The sequence below is a fragment of the Nycticebus coucang genome, chromosome 8 (genome assembly GCF_027406575.1).
Source record: "Nycticebus coucang isolate mNycCou1 chromosome 8, mNycCou1.pri, whole genome shotgun sequence".
Classification (NCBI taxonomy): Eukaryota; Metazoa; Chordata; class Mammalia; order Primates; family Lorisidae; genus Nycticebus; species Nycticebus coucang.
In genome coordinates this window covers 98,348,125-98,367,154 of record NC_069787.1, presented here as the reverse complement: position 1 = coordinate 98,367,154, position 19,030 = coordinate 98,348,125, and the positions used below count along the sequence as shown (strand labels likewise).

The 19,030-nt window shown below is 38.7% G+C and overlaps 1 protein-coding gene and 1 non-coding gene across 10 annotated transcripts in view; both read left to right on the top strand.

The window, feature by feature from the left end:
- SFMBT1 (Scm like with four mbt domains 1) overlaps window positions 1-19,030 on the top strand; it is a 154,044-nt gene that overhangs the window by 124,676 nt on the left and 10,338 nt on the right. For all 9 annotated transcript variants that reach the window (XM_053600868.1, XM_053600866.1, XM_053600862.1 and 6 more), the window contains 8 exons: window positions 596-678; window positions 4,598-4,724; window positions 6,357-6,470; window positions 8,516-8,558; window positions 11,656-11,720; window positions 14,477-14,616; window positions 15,530-15,639; window positions 16,354-16,529. In XM_053600868.1, coding sequence (XP_053456843.1) covers window positions 596-678; window positions 4,598-4,724; window positions 6,357-6,470; window positions 8,516-8,558; window positions 11,656-11,720; window positions 14,477-14,616; window positions 15,530-15,639; window positions 16,354-16,529 — 858 coding nt within the window. The remainder of the gene's footprint in view (window positions 1-595; window positions 679-4,597; window positions 4,725-6,356; window positions 6,471-8,515; window positions 8,559-11,655; window positions 11,721-14,476; window positions 14,617-15,529; window positions 15,640-16,353; window positions 16,530-19,030) is intronic.
- LOC128592869 (U6 spliceosomal RNA) lies at window positions 2,595-2,700 on the top strand. Its single transcript, XR_008382080.1, has one exon. It is a non-coding gene; the product is annotated as a U6 spliceosomal RNA (small nuclear RNA).

The window sequence follows — 19,030 nt, the reverse complement described above, 5'->3', positions numbered from 1 at the left end:
AATGATTTCCAGCAAGAACCTTGGCAGACTTAAGTGGGGAGTTAGGTTCAACATTTTTTCTGAAATGGATTCATGGTTTGGGTTATAAAAGTATTGACTCTGTTGTAGAACATGAATCTGAAAACAGTGCTGAGAGCATTGTGTCTTACCATTGCTAAGATATGTTTAAGGAAATAGCTTTATCACGGATCAATTAGTAGCCTTTGCCATCACTTTTCCTCACAGCCCAAGTCCTAATAGAATTGATAATAAGACTGGATTTATATGTATACAGATCAAACCCAGTGATAACTGTCTTAAATTCTTTTGGCAAATTGCCAACAACTATCATTCAAAGTAAATGCCTTTTTTGAAATTCAAAAGTTTTCATTTGCCCCAAAATCTTATTGTGTTGTTACTATGTATGGTTTGGCCAGAGTTGCTGTCTCTTATAAAGCTAACAATGCTTTGGATTTAGAGAATGCTTTCTACCATCTCTAAAATGATCAAAGGGATCAGATTACTAGCACTGAAAGTTGCAGGCGGACCCCTGGCAGAGTGATAAAGCCAGGCAAGTAGGTGTAGTGTGAATCGTTGTTCTTTTATCCCTACCTAGGCTACCCGAGCCAGGACTTTGACTGGGCTGACTACCTCAAACAGTGTGGTGCTGAAGCTGCTCCCCAGAGGTGCTTTCCTTCGGTGAGAACTCCTCACAGACCTCATGGCCACTGTTTCAGGGCTGCTACCACTGCTGTGCTTCTGTTGCTTGTTATGGTTGTTACTCGGAAAGGAAGGAATCATTTCACTATCCCAGATAAACACCTTGGTGATTGTAATAAAATGGTCAAAAGAAAACTCCATTTACTATAGAAGTTAATCAGTTAGTCTACTAATTAAGTTAGTTTTACAGGTTTATCAGTTTAATTTTTCTTAGGAGTTGAAATCATGTGAATTTGAAATTTTATTTCATAATTATTTTTGATGTTCTGATAATAGGAAAAAATGTCGACATATTAAGTGTAGAAAAATTATTAAGCTCATTTAAAGATACAAAGGTTCAAATAATATATGCATATGGTTTAAAAGGCCAAATAGCAGAAGGTAAAACACAGTCCCTGCCCTGTTCCTTCTCGTAGTCTCCTTTCCTGGAAGTAACCACCTCCTGTTCTTCTAACTGTAATTGTGACACTTGTCTTTCTTCATTTTCAAAATAATAAGCTGCTATCTTTTGAGTCATTAATTTTAGAAATGTTTCTTGGTTCTATAGTATGGTAAATAAGCATTTAGGTATTTTACATTACCTTTCCCCTGTGTCTTACCCACTTCTTCCTTTAGAGTTAAAATTTACTGTTAAATCTCAATTGAGATTTTACCTTATTATATACATTCAAATACTGTTCCAGTTGTTTTGCAGTATTATATGATTGTTTCCTTTTTTATTTGTCTTCAAGTTAATTATGGCCATGTTTTTATTTGCTTAATTTTCCTTTTTCTTGGTAGCTCTTCCCACATCTCCTAGTATTCTCATTACTGTTTCCACAAAGGCAGTCGCACCGTCAAGTCTGTCATTCCCAACATTTTTTTATAGGCACCCGTCTTAGCAGTCTCTCCTCTCTCTCCCTGGATGGGTTGCTCTCTAGGCTTGCCATATAGTTGTAATCATGGAACTTCCCTTCAGTGTCACCCAGGGAATTGCCCTCTCCCCTTTCTCGTGACTTGGGATCCCCTGTTTTATATTTCTCGTGGGTACTTCTTTTTTGTTTTGATGGAGTCTGTCTCTCAGGAGCTTCCTGTAATGGGGCAGGGGAGATAAATTTTTGTAGATACTGTGTGTTTGAAAATACCTTCACTCTAGTAACTCAATTCATAGTTTTGCTCAGTATAGAATTTTGGTTTGGAAATTATTTTACTTCAGAATTTTGAGAACATTGCTCAGTTCTCCAACTTTTAGTGTTGCTGTCAAGAAGTTAGTTTAAAGGTATTCTTATTCTTGATCTCTTGTAGATGACCTGCCTTTTATTCCTCATTGGAAGGTTATAGAATCACATTGTCACCAATTTTTGTAGTGATGAGCCTTGATAGGGGCCTCTTTTCATCCATTGTGCTGGGTTCTCAGTGAGCACTTTGTCTCTGGATCCTCAGGCCTGTCTGTGCTCAGATATTTTCCTGAATCACTTCTTTGATTTCTTTCCTTCCATTTTCTCTCTTCTCTTTCTGGAATTTCTTTTAGTTTGAATCAATCTCTACTTTTCTTACCTTTTGTTTCCTTTCTTAGTCTTTTCATTTTGTTTTCTGGAAGAGTTCCTAAACTTTATCTTTTTAGTTTTTGATACCATGCTTTTTGTTTGGGGGGAATTACATCTGTTCTTTGAATAGTTCTTTATTTTTAAAAGCATATTTTCTTGCTCTAAGTATGCATTGGTTTTTCTTATCTCTCAGAAGGATGTTAATTAACACCCCCACTCCATCCTACCCCTACTTTTTGAGAAGTTTTCTTTTTACAGAACCTCTGCTTTCTCCAAGTTGCTTGTCTTGTCTGTTTCAGTCTCTAACTTTCATCCCCTTAGCTATCTGGTAATTCTTGGTTGTTGCTTATCTTTAAGAAAAGAAGACTTGTGCTTGCTTCGGCAGCACATATACTAAAATTGGAACGATACAGAGAAGATTAGCATGGCCCCTGTGCATGATGACACGCAAATTCATGAAGCGTTCCATATTTTTTTTTTTTTTACCTCTTTTATGTTTACATGGCTAGAACTGGAAAATATTCTTCTTCTTTTTTTTTTTTTGGCTGGGGCCGGGTTTGAACCCGCCACCTCTGGTATATGGGGCTGGTGCCCTACTCCTTTGAGCCACAGGCACTGCCCTGGAAAATATTCTTCTTAGTAAAGTATCTCAGGAATAGAAAAAAAAATATCCAATGTACTCAATACTACTATAAAACCAATTTATAATCACTCACACTTTCATATGAGAGATGAATCATAACTATAGCCCAGGATGAAGGAGGGAAGGGGTGGGGGATGAGAAGAGAGGGGGGTGGTTCGATAGAGGGAGGGTTAATGGTGGGACCACACCTATGGAGCATATTGCAAGGGTACAAGTCAAATCTATCAAGTGTTGAACACAAATGTCTTAACACTGTGATTAAGTAAATGAGGTGAGGGCTATGTTAATTAGTAGGATGTAAGCACTCCAATTTGTACAAATAATCAACACATCGAATCCCACAAAGGCATAAATGTATTCATGATCTATGTATATATGACTTAATAAAAATAAAAAATAAATTAAAAAAAGAAAAGAAAAGAAGACTAGAGGGACTCTATCTAACAAAATCAAATATTTTGAACTGGTTGTTTATATCCTCACATTAACCTGAAATAAAGTTACTTAAAAAAAAAAAGAATGAGAGACTGAAAAAGCTGATTGGAAAATCTGAGCATGTGGGCAGGGCTTGTCAACCATGAACGTTCTTATAGGGTAAGATCTGGCTGGCCATTTGTTGGGGAAACCTAAACCCAAATTTTTATGTGTCTCTTCTTGGGCTTGTCATATTACTGTAAGTAGTCTCTTCTAGTCCTCTGCCTGCTAGTTAGCGGCAAGGGCTGGACCTCGCAGCATTCCCATATGCTAACTCCTGTTTTGGGTGTGACATGCATGCTCTCAGCAGTTCCTGGTGTCCTACTGCCCAGGGATCTTATGTCTTACCCTTCTAGGGAGTAGTACATCTCACTTTCTGTAGGGGAGAAAAAGAGTTGCCTTGGGATGTGGAGTGGAGGAGCCCATGGCAAGACTTACAAGCTTTTTGAATGTTTTCAACAAATTCTTGTTTTGACTATTTCTCCTCTACTTCCAGTTTCCTAGTACCTGGTTCTGCTAGTTCTTAGCTGTCTTTACTGCACCTTTCATTAATATGCTAATTTAGTTTTTACACCCTATTCTAAATTCTAATCTATAAAATGTTATTTCCTGTCCTGATACATACATCCTCTTAAGTTTTTGTCTTTAAGAAACAAAAACAACTTTAGTTTATGTTGATTGTCAAGAGAGAGAACAATCAAATGCAGATGTTCACTTGTCCATTCTCACCCCACAGCTACAACTTTTTCAGTGTAAAATTTTTCTTTTTCCCTGTTCACAAGCATTCTTTATCCTGACTGTATTTTATAATAAATATAGGTGTGAACCAAGCAGTTTCTTATATGATAGGGCCCTTTATGGGAGGGGAAGTGAACCAACAGTTGAGAGCCTTGTGGTTTAGGACACAGTACCTTGGATACCTCTTTTCATTGATACCTTATAATAACCAAGCAAGATAGGTATTCTCAACTTCATCTAACAGATGAAAAATAGAGGCAAAAAAGTTCTGTACCTTGAGCAAGGTCATCCATCTAGCAGTAAAGCAGGACTATCTGACCTCAAAGACCATACTGCCTATAACACCAAGAAAGACAGACATGTTGCTTCATTAAGAGCAAAAGAGCATAAAATAAATTATAGCTTTAAAGTAAACCTAGGGATAAGTACTACTTTTAAAAGGTCTTAATAGCTGAACAGATTGAGTTAGTACTAAGTGTTAATCCAGTAAATGGATTTGAGTCATTCATTTTTCTAGTCAATTTTTGAGCATGAATTTAAGGAAAACATGAAGCTTGAGGCGGTGAACCCTCTTCTCCCTGAAGAAGTGTGTGTTGCCACCATTACTTCAGTGAGAGGCTCCTACCTGTGGCTCCAGCTGGAGGGTAAGTATCAGCACTCCTGAGAAGCCTTCCTGTGGCTATTCTTATTTGCGCCTCCTTTTTTACTTCTGTACCTGTAATGTGGCTTAAACTTCTAATTTATAATGTAAGAATCTGAGCTAAAAATTTCTTTTCTATCCCTGGCTTTCAAATTTCAAATTTTAGGAAATGAATTTGAATAAAAATCCTTTACTACAGAGCCCCCATTTTGGGGAAGGGGAAAGTATAAATCAAATAGCATGTATTTTGATGTGACCAGAATAGGTAAGCATGAGCATTAACACCTTGTTTATTGAACATACAGTATGTTGGTTGCTCCAACCCAATACAACAAAGAAGTATACAAGTATAAAGTAGAAATGACATGTTACATTAAAAGTACTATTCAGTGATAGAACAGTTTATGGATGGAAGGCACTGTGTGAGTGTTCAGCACTGCAGTTACTATTTATGTCCTAAGTTTCATTTTCATCTTGCTACCAAATGGTCAGACTCTGAGAAGGTACCTACTGTTTCTGATTTGTAGAATTGACATTTAATGCAGATTGCAAGGAAGATTTTTTTTTTTTTTTGGAGACAGTGTCATTTCGTTACCTTTCGTAGAGCACTCTGGCATCACAGCTCACAGCAACCTCAAAAACTGTTGGGCTCAAGTGATTCTCTTGCCTCAGCCTCCCGAGTAGCTGGGACTACAGGCCTGCCACAGTGTCCAGCTAGTTTTAGAGATGGGCTCTTGCACTTGGTCAGGCTAGTCTTAAACTCCTGAGCTCTTAGAGTGCTAGGAATATAGGCATGAGCTACTGCACCCGGCCTGCCAGGAAGATATATATATATCTTAAAGATATATATTAAAAAAATATATATATATATATTTTTTTTTTTGCGACAGAGTCTCCCTTTGTCACCCTTAGTACAATGCTGTGGCATCATGGCATCACAGCTCACAGCAACTTCAAACACTTAGGCTTAAGCGATTTTCTTGCCTCAGCCTCCCAAGTAGATAGGACTCCAGGCGCCCGCCACAACGCCTGGCTATTTTTTGGTTGTAGTTGTCATTGTTGTTTGGCAGGCCTGGGCTGGGTTCGAACCTGCCAACTCTAATGTATATATACCCTAGCCGCTGAGCTACAGGTGCTGAGCCCAGGAAGATATTGAATGTAAACTTTTATGCAACCCCTGCTAAGCACCCCGGCTAAGCAACTTGCCAAATTACTTCCTGATTTGAATTCCCTGTTCTACTTTCTGGCTATTCCTGGAGTGACAGAACTGATGTTCTCATTGAGTAGAACTGTCACTTTTGCCTTTTGGTTTCCAGTTATTTCAAGGAATTAACTATGATATTTATTAATCATCTGAATAATAACAGTGGTAGTTCCAGTTGCTTATTGCTGTTTCGTAGGTAAGGGTCAGCCTGCATATGTACCTGTACCCATTTTGGTCCTTGTACAGTTATGCCTGGGGGAGAGTTTACTTTTTTTTCCCTAATGTTTATCATGCATGAAAAAGTATAACTTCCGTGTAAAAGATACTTGCTCAAAGGACTCGTGTCTGTATTACTGTAAAAGTAGAATATTGTCTCATAAGTGTCATTTATGAAGAAGGTCTAAATTAAGTTTTTTAAAAATTTTCAAACAGGTTCTAAGAAGCCTATACCTGAATGCATTGTGAGTGTGGAATCCATGGATATATTTCCTTTGGGCTGGTGTGAAACCAATGGCCACCCCCTTAGCACTCCTCGCCGAGCACGAGGTATCTGTCTGTTAGAGAACTGATTATTAATTAATTTGTTGGATGATTGCTACCAATTAGGATGAATATGGACATTTCAGAGAAGAACAAAGTGATATTCTTGTAATCTGTTCGCATCGGAAACTCTTGTCACAAACATTATTAATCCCATAAAGTTTTTATGGGTTAGAAATCTGAGCGCAACTTACATGAGTCCTCTGGATCCAGGTCTCTCACAGGCTACAATCAAGACATCAGCAAGGTCTGTTAGTTATCTCAAGGCTCAACTTGGAGAGGATCTGCTCCCAAGTTTACTCAGATGATTATTATCAAGTTTCTTAGTCCATTCTGCCTGCTATAATAAAATGCCATACACTGGGCAATTTGCAAATAAGAACTAACTAAATAAATTTATTTCTCACAGTTCTAGACGCTGGGAGATCCAAGATAAAGGTATCAGCAGATTCAGTGTCTGGTGAGGGTGCCTTGCCTGGTTCATAGATGGTACCTTTTGTTGTGTCCTCACTTGAACAGATTAGTAGGTCTCTAGGGTCTCTTTCATAAGGACACTAATCTGAATCATGAGGGCCGAGCCATCCAAAGTCCCCACCTCCTAATGAAAACACGTAGTGATTGGATTTCAGTATGAATTTTGGTGGGCACAAACATTTATACTATAACAGCACAAGTTCACTCCTTGTGGGCTGTTGGACTGAGCACCTTAGCTCCTTGCTGGGTGTTAGCGGGAAGCTTCCTTTAGTTCCTTGTCATGTGGGCCTCTGTGTAGGGCAGCTCACAGCATGGCGACTTGCTTCCACTGGAGTGAAAAAGGAAGAGAGAAAGAGAGCTTGATCAAGATGGAAGCCAAAGTCTTTTCACAACTATTTTGAAAGTGACATCCACTCTTCCCTTTAAACACCTTATTGAGATATAATTTATATACCATGAAATTCACTCCTTTAAGGTACATAATTTAGTGCTTTTAGTATAGGCACAGAGTTGTGCAATTATCTCCATAGTCAATTTGAGAACATTTTCATTATTCCAGAAAGAAATCTCCATACCCATTAGCAGTCAACACCTCCCAAGCATCTAATAATCTATTTCCTGTCTCTATAGGTTTGCCTATTCTAGACAGTACATATAAATGGAATCATATGATATGTGGTCTTTTGTGATTGGCTTCTTTCGCTTAGCATGTTTTCAGAATTCATCCATGTTGCAGTGTGCATCAGTTCTTTATTCCTTTATATATAGCAGAGTAATACTGGATTGTAGGGATATACCACATTTGGTTTATCTGTTCATCAGCTGATGAACATTTTGGTTGTTTCCATTTCTTGACTCTTAAGAATAATGCCGCTGTGAACATCAGTGTATAGGTTTTTATATGGATGTATATTTTCACTTTCCTTGGGTGTATACCCAGGAGTTGAATTGTGAGTCATATAGTAAAACAAAATCATTGACAAACCTAGATCAAGAAGATTTTCCCCTTGCTTTTCTCTGAGAGTTTTATAGTTTTAGTTGTGTTTAGATCTGTGGTCTATTTTGAGTTAATTTTTATATATAATACAAGGTAAGGGTCCAACTTCATGTGGATATTCCAGCATCATTTGCTAAAGATTGCCCTTTCTCCATTGAATGGGCTTGGGCACCCTTGTCAAGTCAGATTTTTTTTTTTTTTTTGGCTGGGGCTGAGTTTGAACCCACCACCTCTGGAATATGGGGCTGGTGCCCCACCCCTTTGAGCCACAGGCACTGCCCTCAAGTCAGATTTTGTTTTGAATATCTATTTTTGCTCATAAACTATCTATTTATAGTTGATTGATACAGGGAGCCTTAAAAAAGTGTTTTTGGCCTTTGTCTAAAAATTTCTATCCAGAAAATGTGCCTTAGTCTAGATATTTAGACACATAAGCACTAATAATTTATAGTACTTGTTAGTTAAATATATTTATACAGAATTGCGATTTAAATATACCAGTGTAAGCTTATTACATATTTACATTTTCCTCTGTCTTACTATTTTTCTTGGAATTTATATTTTTGTTTTCTTCTTACAGTACATAAACAGAGGAAAATTGCAGTGGTTCAACCAGAAAAACAGTAAGTAATATAATAGTATGCCTGAACAATCTAAAAACGGAAAAACCTATTTCAGAGACTATATCTCCCATGTTATAGTCTCAGAAGTTGAATTTTTGAATTCAACTTTTAATCATTTATGTACTTCTCTTACAGTATGTGTTTTTGTTAAGTGGCACTATATAGAAAAGGGTAAAATATATTCTCAAGGTGTTCCCTATATTGAGTTTAGAGCCTGATGCTTTTGGACAAAAGAAAGGAAATAAGCATCCCTATGCTGGTATTTTTTTAAGGAAGAGCAAAAATTGTAAATCAGGATATGATTTATCATAGTGAAAAAATATGTACTTCATGTAGAAGACAACTGTAAAAGAAAGTCACACTCAAAGGAGTGGCTTTGTGCCCTTCCAGGTATGTGTCTGTAGCATACCTTCACACACAACTTTTAAGAAGCAGTTTATTGGTGGTACCCTCAACCTTAAAAAATACAATGGTGTGTGTGTGTGTGTGTGTGTTTGTGTTTTAAAACATCAGTTGGCCAGGCGTGGTGGCTCACGCCTGTAATCCCAGCACTCTGGGAAGCCGAGGCAGGTGGATTGCTTGAGCTCACAAGTTCAGGACCAGACTGAGCAAGAGTGAGACCCCATCTCTGAAAAATCGCCGTCATTGTGGTGGGCTCCTGTAGTCTCAGCTACTTGGGAGGCTGAAGCAAGTGAATTGCTTGAGCCCAGGAGTTTGAGATTGCTGTGAGCTGTGATGCCATGGCACTCTACCCAGGGTGACAAAGTGAAACCCTGTCTCAAAAAAAAACAAAAAAAATCTGTTGTTGAGTTCTATATGGTCTGCTAGGGCTGCCATACAAAATGCCACAGCTGGGTGGCTTAACCCACAGAATTTTTTTGCAGGGGTGGGGGCAGTGTCTCACTCTGTTGCCTAGGTTAGAGTGCCATGGCATCAGCCTAGCTCACAGCAATGTCAGATTACTGGGTTTAAGTGGTCCTTCTGCCTCAACTTCCAGAGGAGCTAGGACTATAGGCATCTGCCACAACACCTGGCTAATTTTTTTCTATTCTAAAGAGACAGGGTCTCACTGTTGCTCAGGCTGGTCTTGAACTCCCGAGTTTAAGTGATCCTCCTGCCTTGGCCTCCCAGAATGCTAGGATTACAGGTATGAGCCACTATGCTGACCAAAATTTATTTTCTCACATTCTGGAGGCAGGGAAGCTGACGTACCAGTCAATTCAGTTCCTGGTAAAGGCTTCCTGGCTTGCAGATGGCTGCATTCTTGCTATCTTTCACATGGTAGAGAGATTCTTTCCACTACCTTCTTTCTTATAAGGCCACCAACCCCACTGGACTAGGGCTCTACCATTATGACCTCATTTAATCTTAATGACCTCCCGAAAGCCCTGTCTCCAAATACACTGAGGGTTATGGGTTCAACAAATGAATTTGGGGAAAAGGACACAGTTTCACATATAACAAATTCTGTAACTCCCTACTATATTATTTTCAAATACCTTTGTAGCTATGTGGGTAAAAAAACTGACAATATAAGTGGACTGAGGCTGGATATGGTGGCTCACACCTGAATCCCAGCAATTTGGGAGGCTGAGGTAAGAAGGGATCACTTGAGTCCAGGAGTTCAAGACTAGCCTAGGCAACAAAATGAGACCTCAATTGCACAAAAAATTAAAAAAGTAACCAGGCGTGGTGGCGCACACCTGTAGCCCTAGCTATTTGGAAGGCTGAGGCAGCAGGATCTCTTGGGCCTGGAAGTTTGAAGTTGCAGTGAGCTTTGATGGATTGTGCCACCATACTCTAGCCTGGGTGACAGAATAACATCTCATCTCTGAAAAAAAAAAGGTAGAGAAAAAGACCATAGAATTTTATGCTAGGTAGAGAGGTAAGATAACAATGACAAAAACAAATAATCACAAAAACATGGCCTTGTGTTTTTCCCTGACTTAGTTGTCAAAACTGATCCAAAGCTTTAGTCAGGAAATATTCTAAAAAGATAAATTAGCCTTTTATTAGCATATTTTATTTTTAAGAGAGAGGGTCTCGGCGATGCCTTTAGCACAGTGAGTAAGATACTGGCCACATACACCGAGGCTGGCGGATTCGAACCGGCCCCAGGCCGGCTAAAACACCACTGACGATGGCAACAACAACAAAAAACAGCCAGGCACTGTGGCAGGCGCCTGTGGTCCCAGCTACTTGGGAGGCTGAGGCAAGAGAATCGCTTAAGCCCAGGAGTTGGAGGTTGCTGTGAGCTGTGAAGCCACGGCACTCTACCCAGAGTGACAGCTTGAGACTCTGTCTTCAAAAAAAAAAAAAAAATGGGAGAAAGGGTCTTATTCTGTTGCCCGAGCTGGAATGCAGTAGCTCACTGCAGCCTCAAGCTCCTGGACTAAGATGATCCTTCTGCCTCAGCCTACTATGTAGCTGGAACTACAGGTGCAGGTCACCATGTCCAGCTATATTAGCATTTTGCAGTGATTGCTACAGAGTAAATATCTGTGTTTTTTATAACATAATTTGTCTTTAATTGTGAAACAGTTAAACAGATCCTATAAAAGAAATGTTTCTGTTCTGTGACTATTGAAAAATGAATCATTTAATTATTTACAGTTTAAGAATCCCACCAGAAGTTTTGTAATTTCTTGTTCATATGAACGAAAAGAAAATTAGTTCAAACATGTATTACAGTGCTGTTTACAGACTGTCCATTGGGTCGTTTGACCATGTACGTAGTTTTAAAAGCAATTGCTGTTTGGGAGTTGTTTTTTTTTCTTTTTTTAAATATGATCAGCCAGATGTGATGGCTCACATCTATAATCCCAGGAGTTTTGGAGGCTAAGGCAGAAGGATCACTTTAGTCCAGAGTTTGATTATGACTACAGTGAGCTATGATCATGCCACTACACTCCAGACTAGGTGAAAGAACAAGGTTGTCTCTTTAAAAAACAATAAAAGTATAATCAAAGGAGTATCTTCTATTGTAGATTTTGAGGCCTGTTACATTTGCTTTCTTCTTAGATTTGAAGGAAATTAACCCTTAACGCTTTACTGATCTTAAGAATTATCTTACTATTTTGCTGTGTTCTTGACCCAGAGTACCATCTTCAAGGACTGTCCAGGAAGGCCTGAAGAATCAGGAGCTGAACTCCACAGACTCAGGTACAAGTATATGTAATCTTATAGAAAAGAAAATCCTTAGTTTCTTTTAATGAACTATGTCTGAAAATAATTTAAACCATACCTTTGATTTATAGGATATGACTTGATAGAGAGGTCTCTTAATTGTGACTTCAGAGTTATAACTAAGATGTATTTTGTTTAATAATCATATCTGGGCTGATATTTCTATCCATTTCTAATAACTGTAGCTATTCTTTACTGATTGCCTGGTTTGTGCCAAGGGCTCTGGAGGTTGATATTATCAGCCCTAATATTATCATTCCTGATAAATAACCTGAACCTTTCTAGGCCGTGTTCTTTTATTTCTTAAGTTAGGTGGGTGAGACTCAGTAGGGTTAAGCTTTTTAAAATCCTCTTATGATACGCACACTTTGTTTATATATTTTATAATTTATGTATTAAAAAAACCCAAAACACTGGAAAAACAGAGGGAATGCCTAAAAAATGAGATGAAAGATCTTTGCTGGAGATTTAAGTCATTTTTGTCCAGGGGTCCCTCTTGAACTGCTCTTAATTTCCCTTGTGCTGGTTGTATAATGCTTAGCCTCTTGGCTGTGTGTATCCTAGCACAGACTGGGCATTTCAGTGATCTTTATTAAATGCCTAGAAAGGAAGTAAAGATCAGAGAAGTCACACAAGAGATCAGAAATGAAACCTTCTCAAGTTGGAAACCTGCCCTTCTGTCTCTTTCACATGCTACCTTTTCATTACATCATTTATCTATAGAGGATTAGAGCTGTGTAACTCTTTGGTGTTTGTTTGTTTGTTTTTCTTGAAACAAAGTCTCACTGTAATGCCCAGGCTGTTCTCAAACTCCTGGGCTCACATGATCTTCCTACCTCAGCCTCCTGAGTACCTGGGAGTACAGGCACCCATTTTCTCCTTGTTTTTGGTGCATTGCTAGCTATTCTAAGACCTGCTGAAACTGCAGGATTGAGACATTAATATCTCCTACATAACTTCAGCCAAGGTTTCTGGTTTGGGTTTTGTCATAGGTCAGGTTGCCTGGGAAACAGAGTCTGAGACTCCAATATTTGCATCTAGGAGTTTCACTGGAGAGCATTTATGGGAATAGTTCTTGGAAGAACAAAGGAGGCAGGTCTCAGCAGAGAGAAAAGTTGAACCACAATGCAGTTGCAACAGAAGTTTCTAGTCACATGGGAAACCTTGGAGCTGATACAGCTACTCAAAGTTTTTCCTAATTCAGGCATGGTGGACACACCTTATTGACCAGCTATTAGAAGTGGGCCTCAACTCCCTTCCTATCTCTCAAGGAGCAAGGTGGCTCTTTCCTACTGAAGGTGGTTCCCAGCTCAGGGAAATTCCAGGATCTACTTACAACTGAGAGATATAAGCTGCCAACATTCCCATCATCAGGGACATGAGTACCTTAATCCCAGAGAGGGGGATCTGGGTGGCAAAGTCAAATGGAAAAATAGGCACCAACATGCTGACCGCTGTGCTAAGACTGCATTTTTAATTATAGAGAGCATTATGAACTTTAGGTCCTGTCAACAGTGGGCAATGTGCACACATTTCCTTTCTTTCATGTTGTATTAGTGGGCAGTGTTTATCGGAAGAACTTCTCTGCTTTATATCCAAATAAAAGTGCTTAAGTGTTCGAATTTCTCAAATTCAATAGCTGAAATGTCATCCACTATGAGGGGATTTAAAAAGTTATTATGAAAGCTCGGTGCCTATAGCTCAAGTGGCTAGGGCACCAGCCACATACACTGGAGCTGGCGGGTTCGAATCCAGCCCAGGCCTGCCAAACAACAAGGACAACTACAACCAAAAAAAAAAAAGCCGGGTGTTGTGGGGGCGCCTGTAGTCCCAGCTACTTGGGAGGCTGAGGCAAGAGAATAGCTTAAGCCCAAGAGTTAGAGGTTGCTATGAGCTATGACACCATGGCACTCTACGGAGGGCAACATAGTGAGACTCTGTCTCAAAAAAAAAAGTTATTATGAAGTACCGTATTCATACAAATACAATAGAACCTCTGTTAAGTTGACCACCCAAGGGACTGTAACAAACTGGTCAACATATGCAGGTGGCCACCATAAGGAACTAGGCACTGTACTGATGCACATGTGGTGTGTGTCTGGTCTATGAAAATTAGGTCAACTTAAGAAGGTGGTCAGAATAGGAAGGTTTTACTGTAGTTGAACTGGGTCTTTAGGCCCAGTTACATCCCACAATACAAGAAGAACGTAGAGATACGGTCATAGCATACTTTTAGCCCTCAGAGATGGGAGAGGTCCTACAATATCAAAAGTTGCCATGTTAGTTTAGTGAGTTTTAAGGATTCAAACTGTAGTTCCAAATAATAGTCACCATTAATTCTCAGAAATACTCCATAATAAATGTTTGAATAGTTGGTTGTTGATGACCTGGAAAAGAAATTTTTGATCATCTGAAATCAGCAGGGGTTCTTGAAGTAGATCCTCCACTTTCTTTATTGATAGACGTATAGGAGTTTAGAAAACTATTGCATTAAGTCCGGAACTAATTGGCATGTAATGCAGGATATTGTTTGATTTTAGCAGAGTGATAATCTCTGTAAGTTGAAGGTAAACATAAGCGTTGTAAGTATAAAGTATTTCAAGAGCATTCTCAGACATGTGTTAAGTTTCAAAATATGTAATTCTGAACTTTGTATAAACGTAGTAATTCAGCTTTAGAGACATGGAGTAGAGAATGACTATTCTGAATATTTATTTCTCTTCATTTCCCAGTTATAATTAACGGAAAATATTGCTGTCCAAAGATATACTTCAACCACCGTTGCTTCTCAGGGCCATATCTTAATAAAGGAAGAATCGCTGAGCTTCCTCAATGTGTAGGACCTGGGAACTGTGTTCTGGTCCTTAGAGAGGTAAGGTTCTGACCTAGAGCAAAAGAGCTCGGAAATTTCACAGCATTGTTCTACGCTTATTTTTACAGAGGTAGATGTGACATTTCTAGATTTTATCAAAAGCTAATAACTTTTCTCGTGAACAGGGTATGTAATTATTTCTACATTCACCTAAGCAGTTCTTCACACAGTAGATTCACCTGTGTCGGTGTAGAAAGGTCACCTACCTGCCAGAGACATGTGAGATTAGTCTGTAACTGAGAGGCATTAACTTCGGGTCTGTGACAGAGCTTTACAAACACCAGTGTTGTATTGCAGGTAATAGATATGAGGGCATATTGAACATTTTAGCCCTAAGAGTGGCAAGGTAGGGTCTGGGAAAGCTTGTGGCCCAGACTTCTGTAGCCATGAGGAGGCTTAGGTGTCCAAACAAAATTTTGTGTATCACGGCTGGGAAAGTAATTTGAAATTTGTGGTGTCTGTTTTTTTCTGATCATAACATTTTGAATGTTTAAAAAGCTGCTACTTTGGGCAGCTGTCATACCTTCAGTATTATTATTATTTTTTTTTTTTGTAGAGACAGGGTCTCACTTTATGGCCCTCAGTAGAGTGCCGTGGCCTCACACAGCTCACAGCAACCTCCAACTCCTGGGCTTAAGCGATTCTCTTGCCTCAGCCTCCCGAGCAGCTGTACCTTCAGTATTATTGATTAATGTTTACTAATAATATGACTAGAATCAGTCTCCCAAGTGACCGTAACATTCTAGGGCAGTGGTTCTCAATCTTCCTAATGCCGCAACCCTTTAATACATACAGTTCCTGTGGGTCGCGACCCACAGGTTGAGAACCACTGTTCTAGAGTACAGCAAGAGTGGTTCTAATGGTCTGCTTTTCTCTTTCCCATCTCATATTTTTGCTTTAAAACCGAGCTCAGGTCCTCACTTTACTTATCAATGCAGCTTATAAACCCAGTCGTGTACTTCGGGAGCTCCAGCTGGACAAAGATTCTGTGTGGCATGGATGTGGGGAAATCCTAAAAGCCAAGTGAGTAGTCTGCTCTGCCCTTTTACTCTTGTCTTTAGTAAGTCACAGAATCAGTTCTGTGGATATCAGAATACTTATATTTCCTATGGCAGTGCTTTTTCAGCTACTTGTGGTGAAGGACCAGGCTCATTTTCGTTTTTAGATTTCCGTTCTGTCATGGATCAATACATTTATAAAATACGATAAAATGAATCATAAGAAATAAGAAACTTAAAAGATATAAAAATGCAAGAATAATTTTATTATATTTAAGAGGCATAAAATTATTTTTTTAATTACTGTGAAAGTTTAACAACATTTATTCTTGCTGTCTCACCTGATCTTATCATGGATGGATGACAGCTGGCAGGTTATACTGGTCCCTGGACCACACTCTGAGCATCATGCCCAGGATAAAGAAAGACTTAGTGAGAAGTCACTTTTCTTTTTATACTATTTAGTGAAATTGCTATTTGGAGACTTTAACTTAAGAAAAGAAAGTAGGAACTTTATTTTGCTAATTTAAATAACTTTAGCTTTTAGTTATCTTAGCTAACTAGATTTAATTTAAGTACAATATGCAAAATTTTCTTATTGTTTTCAGAGTCTTGAAACTGTAGAGGAGATAGAATATTCCAAAAGACAAAAATACTTTTCAGGAATATTAATATGTTTAACTTTTCTCTGGGTAATCATTAACCCAGAAATTTGGCGTCTCTTGTCTTCCAATGGCAGATATAAAGGAAAGAGTTATCGGGCTACTGTTGAAATAGTGAAAACAGCAGATCGAGTGACTGAATTCTGCCGACAAACCTGTATCAAACTAGAATGCTGCCCTAACCTCTTCGGTCCACGGATGGTTTTGGATAAGTGTTCTGAGAACTGTTCTGTACTTACAAAGACCAAATACAGTGAGTCATGTTTTTCCAGTGAGTTGACTATAGCAACTGACCATACCTTACATTCTGGAAAGCTTTTTAGTTTACAGACATTCATAGAGAGCAGAGGTATGCAAAATTTTTCTTGAAAGGACCAGATAATAAATACAGGGTAGAGATAAAGTTCATGTGCAGTTTACCATGTTAAACTATTTTAAATTGCACATGAACTTTATGTCCACCCTATATTTTATGCTGTGGGTCACTTAACTTCTCACAAATTCTTTTTTGATTTTTTTCTATCAATATTTTCACTTTTTAAGAACCCTTTTAGAATTGGCTCAGGGTCCCCAGTATGCAACTTTTATATATAGCATGTATGTAAATGAGCTGTTGCATCTGATAGGATATGTAACTCATTCATACAATCTTCAAGTACTTATTATGCGCTCACTATGTGCTTCCAGTGTTCTAGCGCTGGGATACAACAATAAAGAACAAAATTCCTATCCTTAGTGAGTTTACATTTAACAGGGAGACAGACAATCATGAAACAAATAGAGAGAAGTATTATGGGGAAATGAAGCAAGCAAGGTGGGACAGTGAAGAGGCTGGGAGGTGGGTGCTCTTTTTGGGTGGTCTGGAAATCTTGAGACATCTAACCTAAAGGAAAGAAGGTGTGCTGATATCTTGGTGGGAGTGCTCTGGGGAGGGGGCAGCAAGGGCATAGCCTTGAGGCAGGTGAAGAGTAACCAAGAAGCCAATGGCAGTTGGGGAGATAGAAATAGCAGGAAAGGAGGTAGCTGAAACTTGACTCTGAACAGTCACAGCAACATCTGTTCCCTCATCTTCTCCTTTGTGAAAGAAGGATGAAATTCCACATAGGATGAAATTTCCAATTTAGAACTTTGTCAGGGCATTGCCACCCAAAGACAAAATTCTAATCCTACTTTTCCTTAAATCCTACAAGAGCTGATATCACTTAGGGAGAAATAACGTGGAGGAGGGTTTTACCCTGTTAAATTTGAAGGATTTCTTTTAGGGATCTGTGCTTCTTAAATTTTGTAGTTCTTAGAAATCACTTGAGGATCTTGTTAAAATGAAGGTACTGATTCATCAGGTTTGTGGACATGTGGGTCCAAGTGTCTGTCTGCATTTCCAACAAGCTCCCAGATCCACTGATGCCTCTGCTCCAAGGTCCATACTTAGCATGATGTACTTTGTAATCATTATTTGAATTAAAAAATTATGTAAGAGTCTAACCTTCTAGTTTCTATTTATATTTATTAGATTATAAACTCCTTAAGGGCAGGATTTATTGTCTTTGCTTTTTATTATATTAGACTCAGCATTTAGTTTAGGAAATTGCAATTATTAGCAGCTAAGTGAAAGTATTTATATAAGTACATATGTAAGTACACCACTTTGAGTCTGTGGAAGGAAGGTCTATGGATTTTATTATGCTTTTGGTCTAAATTTATCTTTCACAATGATGTAGTTCTTTTTTTAATCAATTAATTTATTTATTTATAGTTCTTTTTTAAGAAATAGCACAGGTACAACTGGATATCCAAATAGAAAAAACAAAGACAAACTCTTTGGCTCCTATCTCATAGCATATGCAAAAATTAATTCAAGAATGTAAACCTAGGCTCGGCGCCTATAGCTCAAGCGGCTAAGGCACCAGCCACATGCAACAGAGCTGGCGGGTTCAAATCCAGCCCAGGCCCGCCAAACAACAACAACAACTACAACCGAAAAAAAAATAATAGCTGGGCGTTGTGGTGGGCGCCTGTAGTCCCAGCTACTTGGGAAGCTGAGGCAAGAGAATCACTTAAGCCCAGGAGTTGGAGGTTGCTGTGAGCTGTGACGCCACTGCACACTACCCAGGGCAACAGCTTGAGGCTTTGTCTTAAAAAAAAAAAAGAATGTAAACCCAATATAAAAGCTAAAACTACAGTTCTAGAAGAAGAAAAAGAAAATATTCTTAAGATCTTGGGATAAGCAAAGATTCCATAGAAAGGACCTAGAAATACACTAACATAAAGGAAAATAAATTAATAAATGAAGCATCACTAAAATGAAAAACTTCAGCTCCTTGAATAATACTATTTATAAAAAAGGAAAAGATAAGCCTCCTAATCATGGAAAAAATATTCTTAATACATATATCCACCAAGAACCTTCTCTCCAAACTATAGTAAGAACTCAAACTCCCACAACTCAATAATAAAAAAGAGAAATTTTGAAAGTAAAAATAGTTAGTGATTGCATGAAATTGTAAATGTTTACCACTAAACAGTACACTTTTTTTTTTTTGAGACAGAGCCTCAAGCTATTGCCCTGGGTAGAGTGCAGCGGCATCACAGCTCACAGCAACCTCCAACTCTTGGGCTTAAGCAATTCTCTTGCCTCAGCCTCCCAAGTAGCTAGGACTACAGGTGCCCGCCACAATAATCTTTTTGGTTATTTTTTGGCAGGCCTGGGTTGGATTCAAACCCACCAGCTCAGGTGTATGTGGCTGGTGCCTTAGA